An 18539-nucleotide genomic window follows, 5' to 3' on the forward strand; every position below is an offset into this window, starting at 1 on the left:
ATGGCGACCCGCTACCTGCTATTATGGCTTTCACCAGGCGTGTCGCTGCAGCTGGAACCACCTATTGCGTAGACGTATAAAGGCTGTAGAATGCCGAGGGGGAGGGAGGGTGAGAGAGACCGACCCTTACAAGACCAGCCCACCGGGAAGAGCCCCGAACCTGCCGATGGCCGGCCAGCGTCCGTGTGTGTGTACGTAAAGATCTGGGTTCAGGTAAGAAAGGTCTCCGCTTGTTCACAGACGCCACCTGCGCGTGCGTGGCCCACTGCCGCGTGCGTGTACACGCCGCCCGTCACACACGCGTGCGCGTCGACACGTGCAGGCGGGGAGACGAGCTTTCCTCGCGGTCCGGCGTTTCTGCGCTGCTGCTGGGACACCAAGCCGCTGCACAGCTCGGGCCTGCATCCAGTTGGGATTCGGGTCTGCACGGTTTCGCCACACATAACGAGAGGGGGGGGGGGACGGCCACGCGACCACCAGGGCGCAGGGTCGCGTGCCCGGGGTGCACGCAGCAGCACGGACGGAAAAACCTGCAGCGTTTTCCGTGACGACGAGGACGAGACGAGGACGAGGACGAGAGTCTTTATTGGCAGAATGCAACGGAGTTAAGACCGGTGCACTAAAAACACAGGGGAACAAAAACAACCACAATATCCAAACAATCACAGCCAGCAACAGAGGCTCTGAAATGATGAATAAGATAAATAAACAAATACAGGGTGATTTTGCACTTGAATAAATGTAGTTATTGCACTAGTGTGAATGAATGGTTTGCCCATGAAGCCCAGTCAACATATTGCACAAGAGTGGCCAGTCAGTGCTCACTGGAGTTCAGTGGACTTGTGGCCCAGGGAAAGACACTGCTTTTAAAGGGGAGTTTAAAAAAAAAAGTCCCCCACTACCAGCCATAGTTATGCTGTGGAAGGGGTTTGTCCGAATTGCGGAAAATCATGTAGAATATGAACTATAATTCTGTATATGAATCTGCACGTGAACTGATTATACTGAGGCTTCTTGTGTCTGTTGTCCACCACATTTGAGAAACTCCGTACATGTCTTCTCTGTGTTTCTTCAGGGGTGTCCAGATGAAAGTAGTACTAGTTGTGCATGGTGGGGCATGGGCCATCCCTGATGAGATGGCCAGCGCTTCTGTTGATGGAGTCAAGGCTGCAGCCTGTGAGGGCTACACAGTGTTGAAGAAGGGAGGCAGTGCGCTGGATGCTGTTGAGTTGGCTGTCAGAACCATGGAAGATAACCCTGTGTTTGATGCAGGTACAGTCATAATAATTAATAATCACCGTCATCGTCATCAACTTTACACGACATTTCTGAAAAGAAGTGTTCCAGAGTCCCTCGCAGCAAAACATTACAATTTAAGAAATACGTTTAAAAGGGGTCATGAAAACAAAACAACTATTGGAAGAAGGTTGTTTTATAAAAATTAAATTTCTGTGGTAATTTAGAATTTGGTGATGAGCATGCAAGGGAGATTTCTTCTGGCTGGTCATCCCAAAGTTTAGGGACCCTGATAGCTAAAGCACTTATGAATGAATGAATGCCTTTATTTGTCATTGCACAGCTGTACAACAAAATTAAGTGCAACTCCCCAGTGGTACAAAATGAAAAAAAAAATATACAAATAGTCAAAATACTATCTGATTAGGATGCCTCCTGGGCACCTTCCTTTGGAGGTTTACCAGGCACGGCCAACTGGGAGGAGACCCCAGGGTAGACCTAGAACTCGCTGGAGGGACTACATGTCCAATCTGGCCTGGGAACGCCTTGGGATCCCCCAGGAGGAGCTGGAGGGTGTTGCTGGGGAGAGGGATGTCTGGAGTGCCCTACTTAGCTTGCTGCCACCTCGGCGACCCAGCCCCGGAAAAGCGGCTGAAGATGAGATGAGATGAGATAGTCAAAATACAAATAGACACACATTTGCAGCACATTCAACATATAATGTATGTATAAGTGTAAAAATAAGTGTAATATCTATTACAATAGATAGTCTGTGTATCGCACTAACCTGAGTCAGCATATTTTTTCCACATGCCAAATGTACAGGTGTTATTGCACAGTTTCACGATATTATTGCAATCTTATAGTTGGTTAACAGAGTTCAGGTCTTTAACGGCACTTGGGTAGAAACTGTTCAAAAGTGTGGAAGTACGGGTCTTGAAAGACCCATAACGCCTCCCAGAGGGCAGCAGAGTAAAAAGGTGGTTGCCTGGGTGAGATGAGTCCTTGATTATGTTTGTGGTCCGACGTAGGCAGCGGGATCTGTATATGTCCTCAAGTGAAGGTAGCTGTGTGCCAGTGGTTTTCTATGCTGACTTCATCACTCTCTGCAGAGCTTTCTTATCAGCCACAGTGCAACTGGCACACCACGCTAAGATGCCGTAAGTGAGTATGCCTTCTATGGAGCAGTAATGGAAGGACACCAGCAGTGGTCTGTTGTGCTGTGGGGGGCATTTTCCTGCCGTGGTTTGGGCTCACTTGTCCCCTTAGAGGGAATGGTCACTGCAAATCAATTCAAAGTTATTCTGAGTGCACCTTTATACTATAATGAAACATTTCTATCCTGATGAAAGTGGTCTCTTTCAGGATGACAATGTTCCCATCCACAGGGCACGAGGGGCTTAGATTACTTTGAAATGAAGTCAGTTACTGAATACAATTACATGGCAGTTTTTTGCAATTAGTAATGTAATCTAATCCGAACACTTTTGGATTACTTAAAAATCAGAAAATATTGCGCCTTGCGTCCAGGTAGCGTAGCGGTCTATTCCGTTGCCTACCAACACAGGGATCGCCGGTTCGAATCCCCGTGTTACCTCCGGCTTGGTTGGGCGTCCCTACAGACACAATTGGCTGTGTCTGCGGGTGGGAAGCCGGATGTGGGTATGTGTCCTGGTTTCTGCACTAACGCCACCTCTGGTTGGTTGGGGCGCCTGTTTGGGGGGGGGGGCTGGGGGGAATAGCGTAATCCTCCCACATGCTACATCCCCCTGGTGAAACTCCTCACTGTCAGGTGAAAAGAAGTGGCTGGTGACTCCACATGTATGGGAGGAGGCATTTGGTAGTCTGCAGCCCTCCCCGGATCAGCAGAGGGGGTGGAGCAACGACCGGGATGGCTCAGAGAGCGAGGTAATTGGCTGGGTACAATTGGGAGAAAAGGGGGGGAACCCCCCCAAAAAGAAAATATTGCACCTTATACTAAAAAAATGGATGCAGCAAATGAGTTCCACAAATATTCCTTTTTCTCTTTAAACATCTTGAAACATTTTCAATGCAAATAAAATGTATTTTGCATATTCAGCTTTTACAGTTGGTCAAATCAAATTACCCTCACAAAAACAGTACAGGCACAAACTACAGGTGATAGTCGCTGAAGCCTGACCCCCTCCTTCTCATGTCTTGATAAAACACAACATCACCCTTATCATCGCTCAGGGGGGAAAAGTTGTGGGACATTCACTGTCTGGGTTGGGTTCACTAGGGTGTTGGGGTGGGGGTGTCTGAGGTTAAGAGGTGGGCAGGTTCAGCATTTGACAACGTAAACAGTAGGTTTAGACAGTAGGTTTAGATGTAGTGACGTTAAATACCTAATGCCTGGTAATGGGTCATGTTTTGGAGCGGGATGAGGTGAAACAAAATATCAGCTTAGCTTGGCTGTGTTCTCCATCACCAGATGTAGCTGGAGGTGGCACAGTCGCATGTTAAACTGAGGACAGGATCACCGAGTGCATAAAAGTTAACCAGAACTATTACCAAGAATTAAAAAAATTCCTTAAGTAAATTTAAAGTCTAATTGCTGCCTGTTAAGATGAAAGTTAATAATAAACTTGTAGCACTTTAAAAAAAAGTTATAGGATGCATTTTTTCCGTTAAAGTCTTGGCAGTGTCATAAAGTTAGGGAAGTGTAGTGAATATTAAGTAACTGCTCTGAGCCCTTTCTTGTTTGCAGTGGTGATGGACAGGATGATGGATGAGATCAGGCAGGAGTCTCCATGGACGATGATGTCTGCAGATGACATTGTGATGTGTAGCGAGAGTAGGGTGCAGGTTGAGGAGAGCCTGGAGAGGTGGAGGTATTCACTGGAGAGAAGATGAATGAAAGTCAGTAGGAGCAAGACGGAATACCTATGCATGAATGAGAGGAAGGACAGCAGAATTTTTGACATTGCTCCCTGTTGTGATCCACCTTCAGAAACAGAACAGTAACGTCGAATCACAACGACCGGCTTGACAATGCTGCAACAAACTTTATAAATGATGGTGGAGAATTGGGCAAAACTACAGAGCAATTTAAGTACAGTCAGTTTATTGTGTTAATGACAATAACTGACATTGTGATCTGTAGTGAGAGTAGGGTGCAGGTGGAGGAGAGCCTGGAGAGGTGGAGGTATGCACTGGAGAGAAGAGGAATCAAAGTCAGTAGGAGCAAGACGGAATACCTATGCATGAATGAGAGGGAGGACAGTGGAATGGTGATGATGCAAGGAGTAGAGGAGATGAAGGCGTATGAGTTTAAATACTTGGGGTCAACTGTCCAAAGTAACGGGGAGTGCAGAAGAGAGGTGAAGAAGAGTGTACAGGCAGGGTGGAGTGGGTGGAGAAGAGTTTCAGGAGTGATGTGTGACAGAAGGGTACCAGCAAGAGTTAAAGGGAAGGTTTATAAGATGGTAGTGCGACCAGCTATGTCGTATGGTTTGGAGACAGTGGCACTGATGAAAAGACAGGAGGAGGAGGTGGAGGTGGCAGAGATGAAGATGATAAGATTTTCACTGGGAGTGATGAAGAAGGACAGGATTAGGAACGAGTATATTAGAGGGACAGCTCAGGTTGGACGGTTTGGAGACAAAGCAAGAGAGGTGAGATTGAGATGGTTTGGACATGTGTGGAGGAGAGATGCTGGGTATATTGGGAGAAGGATGCTGAATATGGAGCTGCCAGGGAAGAGGAGAAGAGGAAGGCCAAAGAGGAGGTTTATGGATGTGGTGAGGGAGGACATGCAGGTGGCTGGTGTGACAGAGGAAGATGCAGAGAACAGGAAGAGATAGAAACGGATGATCTACTGTGACGACCCCTAACGGGAGCAGCCAAAAGTAGTAGTAGTAGTAGTAGTAGTAGTGAACATTAAGTAACAAATGAATCCAGAACAATGATCGGTGCACTGGTGCATGCCATACCCATCCACACAGCTCTTCTGTCAGCACTAACACATGAGTCCTACCAACGTACCTCATGCACACATGCATTGAAAAACCAAAACCCAACTTAAGTCAAATTAAGCATTGTGAAAAAGAAAATCTTTAAATTAAACTGATACAAAACCCTGATTTTAACTCCATAAATAAAAATGAAATATATTGTAAAAGTATAAAAAGGAAGATAGATAGATGGATAACCTTGGAAGGCTTGCAGTCATTGGTAATCACAGATTTGAAAAGGATACCGAATTTGGAAACTACGGTTGCAGTGACGCTGTTGTTCTGCTGTGTGTGTGGTGTTAAACTGCTGTGTTACCATGTTAAAATGTGCAGTTGAAATGCTGCAGCTGGCAGCATAAAAATGAACACCTACAGTTAGAAATTGTTCATCAGTGTGTGACTCTGTCAGGAAACTGAAGTTTTTTTTAAGCCTACAGAATATAGTTCCCATGGGCTGCAGAAGGCAGTGCTTGTATCTCGGAGACGGTCATAACAGAGATGATATTTTCTCTTTGACTGGACTTCAGCTAGTGATTCGGCACCAAAATATCATTGCAGGTCATGGTGCCGTGCTTAACGCAGATGGAGAGGTGGAGCTGGATGCCATGATCATGGATGGAAGGACGCTGACCTGTGGAGCTGTGTCTTCCGTGCAAAACATTGTCAATCCTGTCTCACTGGCACGTGCTGTAAAGGAAAAGGTAATTCTTTACCCCCCACGTTTCACTTTTTACACTGAAATAATTGAATGGGGTAAACAAAAGTTTCGGATATTGAGCCTCAGTAAAAGACCTCATCACTTATCATCCCATTTGGAGTACAATAAAATTAAGGATTCATATTTTTCACTTAACTCAGTATTTTCTGAAATTAGCTTCAAGTAGATGGTGCAAAAGGAAAATATGTTCACAAACTCGAAGCCATAAAAGTAGACCTTTTCAGGGTCATGGGAGTTTTTACTGGCAACGGCATCTCTACATTGGGGGCCGGTGGAAAGCAGTACACTACATGATCAATAAGTCTGTAACAAGTAATTTATATACATATAATAATGTATAATATATATAATTAATTATTAGGGGCAGCACGGTGGTCCAGTGGTTAGCACTGTTGCCTCACAGCAAGAAGGTCCAGGGTTCAAATCCCAGGCTGTCCCAGGTCCTTTCTGTGTGGAGTTTGCATGTTCTCCCCATGTTTGCGTGGGTTTCTTCTGGGTGCTGCGGTTTCCTCCCACCATGAGAAAGACATGCATGTTAGGGTTAATAGTCCTGTCTGTGCCCCTGAGCAAGGCAATGGAAAGAAGAGCTGGAGTTGGTCCCCGGGCGCTGCAGCTGCCCACTGCTCCTATACAATAGGATGTGTTACATGCAGAGAACACATTCATTATAACCCGTACGATGACACAATAAAGTGGCTTTCTTCTTCTGTTTTTTTCTTTGTAACTAAAACTGTTGTGACTTTATTAGAAATGACAATTGTAGCGCAGTCCAACACTTTCCAAATATCTTCCTGTGCCTGTTGCGTAAAGGTCAGTACTTCTCCTCGCAGTCTTTGTGTGGTGAGCATGGGGCCGCATGTCCAACGAGCTGTGGGGCACGATCATGTTGGCCCCCAGCAGAGAGCAGCCAATAAAAACTAATGCAATGATTGACAAATGTCAAGACGTTTAGTGAACATCGTTGACGGTGTCGGCGTGCAGAGAAACGTTTCAACGTTAAAGAATTCAGACATCTACTCACACCACCATGGGGCAACAGAGGTTAAATGCCCTGGCTATGCTGTCAATTGAAAATAAATTGATTCATGGATTGGTGGACTTCGACAGAAAAATTATTGACAAGGTGCGTCCGGGTGGCGTAGCGGTCTATTCCATTGCCTACCAACACGGGAATCGCCGGTTCAAATCCCTGTGTTACCTTTGGCTTGGTTGGGCGTCCCTACAGACACAATTGGCCGTGTCTGCAGGTGGGAAGCTGGATGTGAGTATGTGTCCTAGTCACTGCACTAGCGCCTCCTCTGGTTGGTCGGGTGCTTGTTCGGGGGGGAGGGGGAACTGGGGGAAATGGTGTGATCCTCCCATGTGCTACGTCTCCCTGGTGAAACTCCTCACTGTCAGGTGAAAAGAAGCAGCTGGTGACTCCACATATAAGGGAGGAGACACGTGGTAGTCTGCAGCCCTCCCTGGATCAGCAGAGGGGGTGGAGCAGCGACCGGGACGGCTCGGAAGAGTGGGGTAATTGGCCAAGTACAAACGGAAGAAAAGGGGAAAAATCCCCAAAAAAGAAAAGAGAATTCCCGGTCTGTCACTCACCAAATTTAATCAAAATTAATTCAGCCACCTTTGATTTTAAATCACAAGTCAAGTCAGAGTTCGTGACACCCAGCTGATCTTGTCCTTCCCTCCCTCTGACACACAAGTAGAGACACACATTGCTGCGTGCTTGACTGGCATCTCGAAGCGGATGGCGACACACCACCTGAAGCTCAATCTGGACAAGACAGAGCTGATTTTCCTCCCGGGGAAAGGTTACCTGCACCGAGACCTGGCCATCACCATTGACACCACCGTGGTGACACCAACTCAGACTGTGAGGAATCTGGGTGTGATCCTGGACGACCAACTTTCGTTTGCTGCAAACGTTGCATCGGTTGCTCGCTCCTGCAGATTTCTCCTCTATAACATCAGGAGGAGTCACCCATTCCTCACCGACGAGACGGCACAGGTGCTCATCCAGGCTCTGGTCACCTCCCGGCTGGACTACGGCAACTCCCTCCTTGCTGGCGCCCCGGCATCAGCCATCAGACCTCTGGAGCTTGTTCAGAAAGCTGCAGCTCGTCTGGTGTTCAACCACCCTAAGTTCTCCCACACAACTCCCCTTCTCATGTCCCTACACTGGCTCCCAGTAGCTGCTCCCATCCAGTTTAAGACTCTGGTGCTAGCCTACAGAGCAGTGAAAGGAACGGCTCCTTCCTATCTCCAGGCCATGGTCAAGCCCTACACCCCCGCCCCACCACTTCGCTCTGCTGCCTCGGGACGCCTGGTTGCCCCGTCGCTCAGAGGCTCCTGCTGCCGATCGACCCGGTCCCGGTTCTGTTCTGTCCTGGCCCCACAGTGGTGGAATGAACTCCCCACTGATGTCAGGACAGCGGAGTCGCTGCCCATCTTTCACCGCAGGTTGAAAACTCACCTCTTCAAGAACTACTGGTACCCTGTTACTTGCTCTTAGCACTTATTGTATTCACTCATCTAAAAAAAAATCTCTTTCTTGCGCTTTTACTATAGCACTGGTTTTGCTCTTAGATGCTTGTTTAGATGCACTTATGACCTCTGATGACTAGTAGTTCTCCTGATTTCCTATGTTAAATGATGCACTTATTGTAAGTCGCTTTGGATAAAAGCGTCGGCTAAATGACTGGAATGTAATGTTTTAAGTGCATTATCATACCGAGGTGTCCCAACACAGAATAGTACAAAAGTTGACCAGACCCAACTCCCCCATACACACACACACACACACACACACACACACACACACACACACACACACACACACACTTCATAAACCTGACAGTCATAATTAATTTTCTATGGACAAAATACAAAATCAACTTTTTCCGTGTTAATAGTTTATGTGAGTACCATGTATATGTGGTGTTGTTAGTTGCCCATTACCTTTCCATGGTTGTGATGTGGTTGAATAATAAGCTGTTCATAACACCAGTTGTAAAATAATCAGCTTTGATCACTAACAGATATTTTTCTGGAAAACACAAAATGCTAAACCCATAGAAAATGAACTGTGAGTGCTAGGTTTGACTGACAGAATGATAAATAGAGTAATATCAGATAGAAACTTGCCTTCGACAGGCCCTGTGGGTGTGGTGCTGCGTACCCAGGTCAGTCCCATTCCTCTGTTGAAGAGCAGGCACACTGGAGTACACAGTGAAGGGTTGTGGGTTTTCTAAAACTTGATAGACTGTGGTGATCAGTTTAGCAGTTACCTGACCTGCCTCAGCGTTCATGTTTCATACAAGCACCGGCGTGGCCCTGGAGGAGGGGTGGTCGGCAGCCCTCTTAGCTGCCATGTGGGACAGATGCTGTCGGCTCTTGTTATGGCACTCCAGCGATGTTTTTCGGAAACTTGACGTGCCTTTGAAAAACGACCCCGTTTCACCCGCCTTGCTCTCAAACTTCCGGCATACTGTGCAATACATAGTTGGAGTTTCGCCTGCATCCTCTAATGCAACCCAGCTAAACTCCTATTTCCAGGATAACTGAAATGCTCTCTTAGGCTTCAGCTCATAAATTTTGTCTTTATCCACCGCCATTTTCTCATGAGTCACAAGTCTGACAGCCACGCATCACATTATTAGCCTACTCTATTCTTGATTGGCCAATGGCACGTACTAATGTTCTCAAATGCTTGCAAGGGGAGGGGCTATACTGTGTGCCAGAAAATGAGAACATAATTTATGATGCGATGATGATGATAGAAAAAAATGAAACATGTTTTATTATCCTTTTTTACTCATTTCTTACCACTTGCCCGGTTAAAAAAAAAACCCCACACTTGCCCAATTGGGCAAGTGAGTTGCTAGATTTACTAGCCTGACATGGCATTTCACTTGCCCCGGGGAATTGGGCAATCCTTATTGTTGAACCATGAGGAGGCATGGTGCACAGTCTCTGACAAGTTCTTCGATGTCGCGGTCAGTGCCTGGCCACCTGACGAGGACTCTGCACCGCTGTTTGAGCTTAACGATGCCCAGGTGCCCCTCATGTGCCATTGATAGCACACGTGCATGCAGACCCCCAGGCACCACAATGCAAAGGCCCCTGGAGACACAGACATCGCCCCAGTATGAGAGTTCGTCACACACCCTAGAAAATGAATGAGCTCCTCAGGAACCTTTGCTGGCCATCCAGAGCGTATGTACATGCATAACGTGGTCAGTATGGAGTTACGCTCTGATTCCTGTTGTAGCTCCTCCAATGACACTGCTGGCTATAAGGGTGTGTGGAACATCTGGATAAGTTCAGGTTCTGTGTCGTCACCTGGAGAGACGATCGGTGTGGGGGCGTCGATAAAACGTGAGAGAAGGCTGGTGACCGCATTGTCCTTCCCAGGTGTAAATTTCAGCTCATAATCATATTGCCTCCAGCGTTAAGCCCATCTGTGCAGACGCAGGTGTTTATGGCCAGAGCCCGATGCTGTCAGCAACGCAGTCAGGGTCTGATGGTCCATTCGGAGGATGAAACACCGTCCGTAGAAGTAGAGGTGCCACCTCATGGAGGCCCAAACACACTCGAGCGCCTCACACTCACCTACAGAGTAGCGCTGTTCTATTGGTGTTAAGGCCCTGGAGGCAAAGGCTACAGGCCTGTCCACTCTGTCCTGTACCTGTGACGAGTGCTCCAATCGCACGAGCTGAGGCACCACAGGTGACGATAGTCAGGCAGTCTGGATTGAAGTGAGCCAAAACGGGGTGTTGTGAGCTGGGTTTCAGTGTTTGCACGGTCTCTGAACACAATGGTCCAGTTCCATGAATCCTCTTTCTTAAGCACCTTGCGAAGAGGTGCCGCAGTCTGTGAGTAGTGGGGCAGGAAACGGAGGTAGTAGGCTGTCATGCCTAAAAACGAGGCCACCTCTATGGCTGAGGTTGGCTCTGGGATCCTGTGGATGGCTTCGACGTTCGACTGCAGAGGAGCAATCCCCCTGGCTGAGAGGCAGAACCTCACAAAGTCTATGGCTTGGGCTGCAAAGCAGCCCTTTTCAAGACCGCTACACCAGGGCTGCCAGCCAAGATGGTGCTCATCACCTTCTGAAAGTAGCTAGGGGCGGAGCTTAACCCGAATGGCATCCTCAGAGGTAGGCAAAGGGTATCTGTGTGAGATCACTGCCTTATTCACTAAGTGTAGGTCTATGCAGATCCGTATTCTCCCGATTTATTTTGGCAATGACCAGTTTTGAAATCCAGGGGGCGGCATTGACTGGCTCGATAATGCCCATGTCCAGGAGTGTCCCGAGCTCACGGGTGACCTCATCCCTTTAAGGCAAGGGGAATCCTGTGCAGGGGCTGGATGACAGGTGACCCATTAGGATTTACCAGAGGCATGTGGGTGAAGGCTGTGAGACAGCCCAGGCCATCAAACCGTACTGGCCACTGCTGCCGCCAGGAGGAGGTGATGTGGCGAATGTCAGAGCCGGCATCGTCCCTAAGTGTGAACCCCAAGCCTGTGAACAGGTGCAGGCCCAAGAGGTTGGCCCCCTTCCTAGCGATGTGAAATGGGAATGATGTCATAACCACATAGAGCGGTAGCAGGCTGGTCCAGCGGGAGGGGAGAAAAAACTTAGTACGGGCTGGAATTGAGTAGAGATGCGGCTGCACCGGTGTCCGTTAATAGGGGAAGCCTCAGCCCATGTACAGCACAGTACACGTTTTGAAAGCCACCTGACCAAGTCACGTTTCTGATCTCTGTCTAGCTGTGGCGAGCAGGCGGGGGTCCCATGTGTGGTGGTAGAGCGGTCGGGGCGGAACGGCACATCTTGGCAAAATGATTTTGCTTGATACAATTTCTGCATTTTTGCCCTCAGGCAGAGCAATGTTGTGCCTTAGAATCGTGTGATTTAGACCAGATCTCCGAGGTGTGCCTATTGCTCTGCCTCTGTGTGAGCTGCACTGGGAAACCTGCATCCGAGCACTGGCTGTCGCCTGTAGAGCGGCCGCTGTAATGCGTGTGATAGGCAGGCTGGGGCTGCTGAGCAGGCATGTCCGCGAGAGAGCGCACACCCGCCAGCAAAGTAGTTCACTTGATGGCTGCCTCAACTTGCAGCGCTATTTCCACCATTCTACTTAAAGTCATATTGTCCGATTCAAGCAAGTCTTTCCCTAGTCTTCTAGTCTTCTCACACAATGCTCCCTCAATAAACTGGTCTCGAATTATCTGATCCTGAAGTGCCCCGTAGTCGCACAAATGTGCCCTATCTTTTAGGTTCGTCACAGCTCCGAACGGACTCACCAGGTCGCTGCAACTGCTTCCAGAGTTTGTAACGTCGTAGTAAAATCCTTTGTTGTCCGCCGAAGTAGTTCGTCAAGAGAGCAGCTGTCTCTTCATATATTTCAGGCATGCCCGAATTGCAAAAAATCCTTTGTCCCTCTACGCCGAGACAATGACAAAGGAGCGCCATTTTCCGCTTGTCAGGAATATCATCATAGCCCAAAGCGTCTAGGTACACCGTGAAGCTATACAGCCAAGTTGCCCACGGACCTGGAGGTTCTCTGGGGACGACAAGGAAAGCTGCAGGTGGGGGTAGACTGAACTCGGCCATCATCATCACCATTATTATGTTTAAACAGCAAGAAATAATCCATTTGACATGGAAGTGAGTTTTTCTGTTCTCTTTACTGACCTCTGCCACACGTTCTCACAACGCATGCACACACACCCCAAAACCCCAGCAGTTGTTGCCATAACAAGCTACGCTACAGTGTGTACACAACACATAGAACGAAATTCATCCTCTGCACTTCACCCGCCCTATGGTGTAGGAGCAGTGGGCAGCCACAGTACAGCACCTGGGGACCAACTCCAGTTCTTTGTCATCGCCTTGCTCAGGGGCACAGACAGGAGTATTAAGTCTAACTAACATGCATGTCTTTGATGGTGGGTCTGTGTGGGTTTCCACCAGCTGCACCAGTTGAAACCCATATAGACACGGGGAGAACATGCACACTCCACACAGAAAAGCCCTGGGACGGCCTGGGGTTCGAACCCAGGATCTTCTTGCTGTGAGGCAACAGTGCTAACCACTGGGCCACCGTGCTGCATTCTTGTACACTGTTTGCATCTGGGTCTGTCACATCAGGCATACTCAGAAATATTGAAGGAGGTAATGAGACTGAAAATAGATTTCAACAGAATCATTGCTGGATAGGTGGAAATTCAATCTTCCGGTCAAGCTTCAAAGATTATGTTTGAACTTTTTGCATGTAAATCTAGCTGTTATTCCCTGTTAATCTTAGGCTATCTTTTTTCTATCTTACCTTAAATTACATGTTCTCTGGAGAAACTCAGACTGACCACATCATGCTGACAGGCAGAGGTGCAAACCTGTTTGCAGAGAGCATTGGCATGGGGACAGTTCCCACAGACTCTCTGGTGACGGGCTATGAGAAAAATGAGTGGGAGAAGCACAAGAAGTATATAACTGGAATAAAGGAACTTTTCAATTCTCAGTGGTACGTAGTGTATCTGCATTATTGTGTTTGACTCTCACTTGACCATCTCATATAGGAACTCGAGTTCTGAATAATATTACGGTGACGTCTTGCCAAGAATAACAAATTATCCTGAAATATCAGTAGCATATGATATATTACACAGTCCGCTCAGCAGCCTGTGAGAGGCAATATGTGAGGATGATTTCATATAGTCTTTTTTTTTTGTGGCTTTTTTTCTCCCCAATGGTATCCGGCCAATTACCCCACTCTTCTGAGCTGTCCTGGTCGCTGCTCCACCTCCTCTTCTGATCCGGGGAGGGCTGCAGACTACCACATGTCTCCTCCCATACATGTGGAGTCACCAGCCGCTTCTTTTCACCTGACAGTGAGGAGTTTCACCAGGGGGACGTAGCGCGTGGGAGGATCACGCTATTCCCCCCAGTTCCCCCTCCCCCCTGAACAGGTGCCTCAACTGACCAGAGGAGGCACTAGTGCAGTGACCAGGACACATACCCACATCCGGCTTCCCACCCGCAGACACGGCCAATTGTGTCTGTTGGGACGCCTGACCAAGCCGGAGGTAACGCGGGGATTCGAACTGGTGATCCCTGTGTTGGTAGGCAACGGAATAGACCGCTACACTACCCGGACATCTTCATATAGTCTTCTTAAAAACAAATCAAACTTCATCCGCTTTATGTCTTTATGCATGCTCAGTAATCCAGGTATGGAAATCACAGAAAGTTGAATCTGTTGATCTGGACACATTTATTGAGAAAAATGGCCGGCGGCGGGGGGGTATATCAGCAATGGTTGATTGCTGACGGGGGCTAATAGGACATTTTGACATAAATTCACTTGCATTGTGGACGTTTCTCATTTTCAGTCAAGAGTCTCAGAGATCTCATCATTAGAAATAATCTGTATGGGCATGTGGTAAAGGTTAGCATAAAATATTCCACAACTTTGCTGTTAAAGGGGTTAGTAAGCCTTTGCTCAAGTATTTTGTATCTGCTCTTCCTCTTCTACAGCTGCTCATTCGGTTGGTTTAATAATGAATTTAACCTCTATCATTTACAGGGGACACGATACTGTTGGAGCGGTTGCTGTTGACTCATCTGGTAATGTGGCATGTGCAACATCAACGGGAGGAATAAGAAATAAAATGGTCGGCAGAGTAGGAGACTCTCCCATCATTGGTATTACGGAGTTCCTTTACTGTTTTCTCCTCAACCATCACTAGCACTAATCAACAACCACATATCACCCCCTAAATGTGAGGATGTAAAATCAACCTCAATATTTCAATCCAGCCTGACTCTCATCCTAATGACCGGCACAGAGCAATCATGTCCACATCACGAATATCTGTCTTATCTTGGTTCACTGTTGATCTGATTTAGACTGTTTTCATTAATCTTATTTAATTGGGTGCAAACATGGACACCAGATCCATCTACCGGAGTAGCAGGTGGGAGTGGTGCCAGGCGGTTTTACTGCTTCCACTGTGGCTTCACAGATTGTGTCCAGCCATACAAAATGGACTCTGGTAAAACCATAAGAAAAATCACTACAGCATTTCCTGTTTTTTTTTCCCACATTACTATACAAATACTATAGTATTTCTACAGTGTATTTAGCGTTCCTATAGTATGATCGAAATGTAATGGGAAAAAAAACAAGGTAAATAGGAGCTATTGTTGTCATTTTCTATTTCAATATGGTTTTTACTGTAGTCGGTTTTCATTTGGGCCCTGTTGACAGGAAACTCAAATGCTACGATTCAGTGATGGAGTATTTTTCATGCCAAAACTCCCAAGGTCCTAAATGTAGTATTATTTCCCTGATTGGGTGTATTTCTGCTTGAGAGTTTCTCTGTAAGGACACACACACACACACACACACACACACACACACACACACACACACACACACACACACACACACACACACACACACACACACACACACACAGTAAGTCAGCACTCTGTATTTAGCCATCAAGTGTGTAATGAGCCATCCTCAAGTTTCTGCTGATCCTTTGCAGGAAAGTCATCTTGCAAATGTTGCTATACCTTTTGCATGGTAAGTAACAACCAAACCACCCATGGTTGCTATTTTAGGTTGCTGCTGAGTACTGGGGGCTAACATGCCAACTAGCAACAGATTTATGTTAGCCAGTAAACAGCGGGTGGGCCCTAGTGGATTGCAAATTGGCCCATATGTGTATGACCATTAAGACTTAGGGCCCAGACACACCAAACCGACTAGCGGCCGACTGTTGGCCGCCTTTGGTCGCCTGCCGTCTGGGTCAAAAAGTATCACTGGAACACACCGCAAAGACTACAGCCGACGGCCAAGTAGCATGTACGTTATGCACTGATTCGCTAAGCTGAACAGCCAATTAGAGAGATCTCTCTCACCGATGGGCTGAATCGGCCGAAAAGCTGCCGACGGGTCCAACTAGTGCCGACGGTGTGGGGCCCACCGCAAAAACTAGGGTCACAGACGCTCACCGACGGCCCAACATTGGCCGAGAGCCGACTGTTGGCCTGGTGTGTCAGGGCCCTTATCTTTCCTACATTCTTCAGGGAACAGGGCTTGTATTTACATGCTGTTCAAGTTACTTTTTAACAATGGAATTGGTTGACACAATTGATTCATGATCGGAAATACTCATCAGGCAGTTACAAGACTGAGAAGTCTAGTTTTCATTAGTGTTGAATCCAGGTGTTGGACGAGGGTGATATTTGGGTACTGGAACTTCCTGTTGACCCTTCTGGAGTGTGTTACGAGTCAAATTCAACAAACCATAATACGATGTGTCCAAGCATTAACACTGACACCTGCTCCCACCTACAATTTACCTCCCGAGGAGAACAGTACACCGAGCCAGGTTTCTGCTCTCATGGTTACACAACAAGCAGTAGGTTATTGATGTTGCTTCTGCCATTTTTGTTTTCACTTTGCCTTTCATTTTCTGTCTTGAATAAGGTTCGGGTGGATATGCGGATAACCTTAGCGGTGCAGTGTCTTGTACTGGCCACGGAGAGTCAATTCTTAAAGTCACCTTGGCCAGACTCATTGCTTTTCACATGGAGCAAGGTTGAGTATTATATTTTTGTTATTTTCAAAAGTCTAAAACAGGCCACATTTTTGAAGCAAAACCATTAACACAATAAAAACTACTACTACTACTGCTACTATTACTACTACTACTACTTTCGGCTGCTCCCGTTAAGGGTCGCCACAGTGGATCATCCGTCTCCATTTCTTCCTGTCCTCTGCATCTTCCTCTGTCACACCAGCCACCTGCATGTCCTCCCTCACTACCTCCATAAACCTCCTCTTTGGCCTTCCTCTTCTCCTCTTCCCTGGCAGCTCCATATTCAGCATCCTTCTCCCAGTATACCCAGCATCTCTCCTCCACACATGTCCAAACCATCTCAATCTTGTCTCTCTTGCTTTGTCTCCAAACCATCCAACCTGAGCTGTCCCTCTAATATACTCGTTCCTAATCCTGTCCTTCTTCATCACTCCCAGTGAAAATCTCATCATCTTCATCTCTGCCACCTCCAGCTCCACCTCCTGTCTTTTCATCAGTGCCACTGTCTCCAAACCATATAACATAGCCGGTCTCACTACCATCTTGTAAACCTTCCCTTTAACTCTTGCTGGTACCCTTCTGTCACACATCAATCCTGACAGTCTTCTTCACCCTGCCTGCACCCTCTTCTTCACCTCTCTTCTGCACTCCCCATTACTTTGGACAGTTGACCCCAAGTATTTAAACTCATATGCCTTCGTCACCTCTACTCCTTGCATCCTCACCATTCCACTGTCCTCCCTCTCATTCACGCATGTGTATTCTTTCTTGTTCCTACTGACTTTCATTCCTCTTCTCTCCAGTGCATACCTCCACCTCTCCAGGCTGTCCTCAAGCTGCACCTTACCCTCGCTACAGATCACAATGTCAGTTAATGTCATTAACACAATAAAATGACTGTACTTAAATTACTCTGTAGTTTCGCCCAGTTCTCCACCACCGTCTATAAAGTTCGTTGCAGCATTGTCAAGCCGGTCTTTGTGAGTCGATGTTACTGTTCTGTTTTTGAAGGTGGATCACAACAGTGAGCAATGTCAAAAATTACAGCCATTCCAATCATTTAATTGTTAAACAGTAGCAGGAGACACTGGATAAACTGTGTCTGCAGTTGCCTAACGAGTGTATGGATGACTAGACAAGAGTGATTGCTTTTCACGCTGTTCTCTGGTAATTGGAGAAGGAAATGGGCCATTCAGTATGAACCCTTTTCTTTTGTCGGAGGCACAGCTTACTTTCAGACTTTAATTCAATCAAGGTTTCCAGTTTGGCGCAGTCCTAATTCTCAGTGAAATGTCTTGAGATTATTTGTTAAACTACTTCATGTTTAACTTTTGATTAGAATAAATGGATGTTTCTCAAGCATCCAGATGATTGTTCCTTCCTCAGGGCGTTTCCTTATTCGAGCATTTCCCTTGTTTTTCAATCACTCAGGTAAAGAGGTAGAGGATGCACTGGATCTCTCGCTATCCTATATGGGTGATCGTGTCCAGGGTGCAGGGGGTGCTATAGCCGTCTCCACTTCAGGAAAGTGGGCAGCCAAGTTTACTACCAAACGAATGGCTTGGTCAGCAGTGGAAAATGATGTGTTGTGGTATGGTTTAGACCCAAATGACAAAATTAAAGGGCATTTATTCCAATTCCACATTTTACAGTGATTTCTTAAACTTTTTTTTGTTTTTTTTTTGAGGATGTTGCTGAATTTCAGTTCCAATATATCGTAACTAGTTTTTCTTTCTACCTTTGACAATGTAGTATGAAATCCCATCCTGTTTCTGTATGCCAGTGAACATTTAGGAGGTTTATGCTTGTTGTACATTATGTCAAAATCACAGAAAGGTGAATCAGTTCATCTGGACACGAGCTTTATTGAGAGAGAAAAGTTTCATCACTCATCTAAGTGACCTCTTGAGTCTCAACTGACTGCGGGTATCCCACCCTTATAAACAATACAGTGGCATAACCACCGAAACGATTGGGGTGCCTGTTTGTGTGTGTGTGTA

General features: G+C 46.8%; 1 protein-coding gene across 1 annotated transcript; it reads left to right on the forward strand.

The window, feature by feature from the left end:
- Positions 1-138: 138 nt before the first annotated feature.
- On the forward strand, positions 139-18194 carry si:dkey-103j14.5 (isoaspartyl peptidase/L-asparaginase). Its single transcript, XM_056292251.1, has 7 exons — positions 139-213; positions 1076-1272; positions 5769-5911; positions 13288-13451; positions 14514-14632; positions 16428-16538; positions 17971-18194. Exons 2-7 carry the CDS (start codon positions 1086-1088, stop codon positions 18192-18194), a joined length of 948 nt encoding a protein of 315 aa, XP_056148226.1. The 5' UTR covers positions 139-213; positions 1076-1085.
- The last annotated feature ends 345 nt before the right edge of the window (positions 18195-18539 follow it).

Source organism: Lampris incognitus, chromosome 13, assembly GCF_029633865.1.
Source record: "Lampris incognitus isolate fLamInc1 chromosome 13, fLamInc1.hap2, whole genome shotgun sequence".
NCBI lineage: Eukaryota > Metazoa > Chordata > Actinopteri > Lampriformes > Lampridae > Lampris > Lampris incognitus.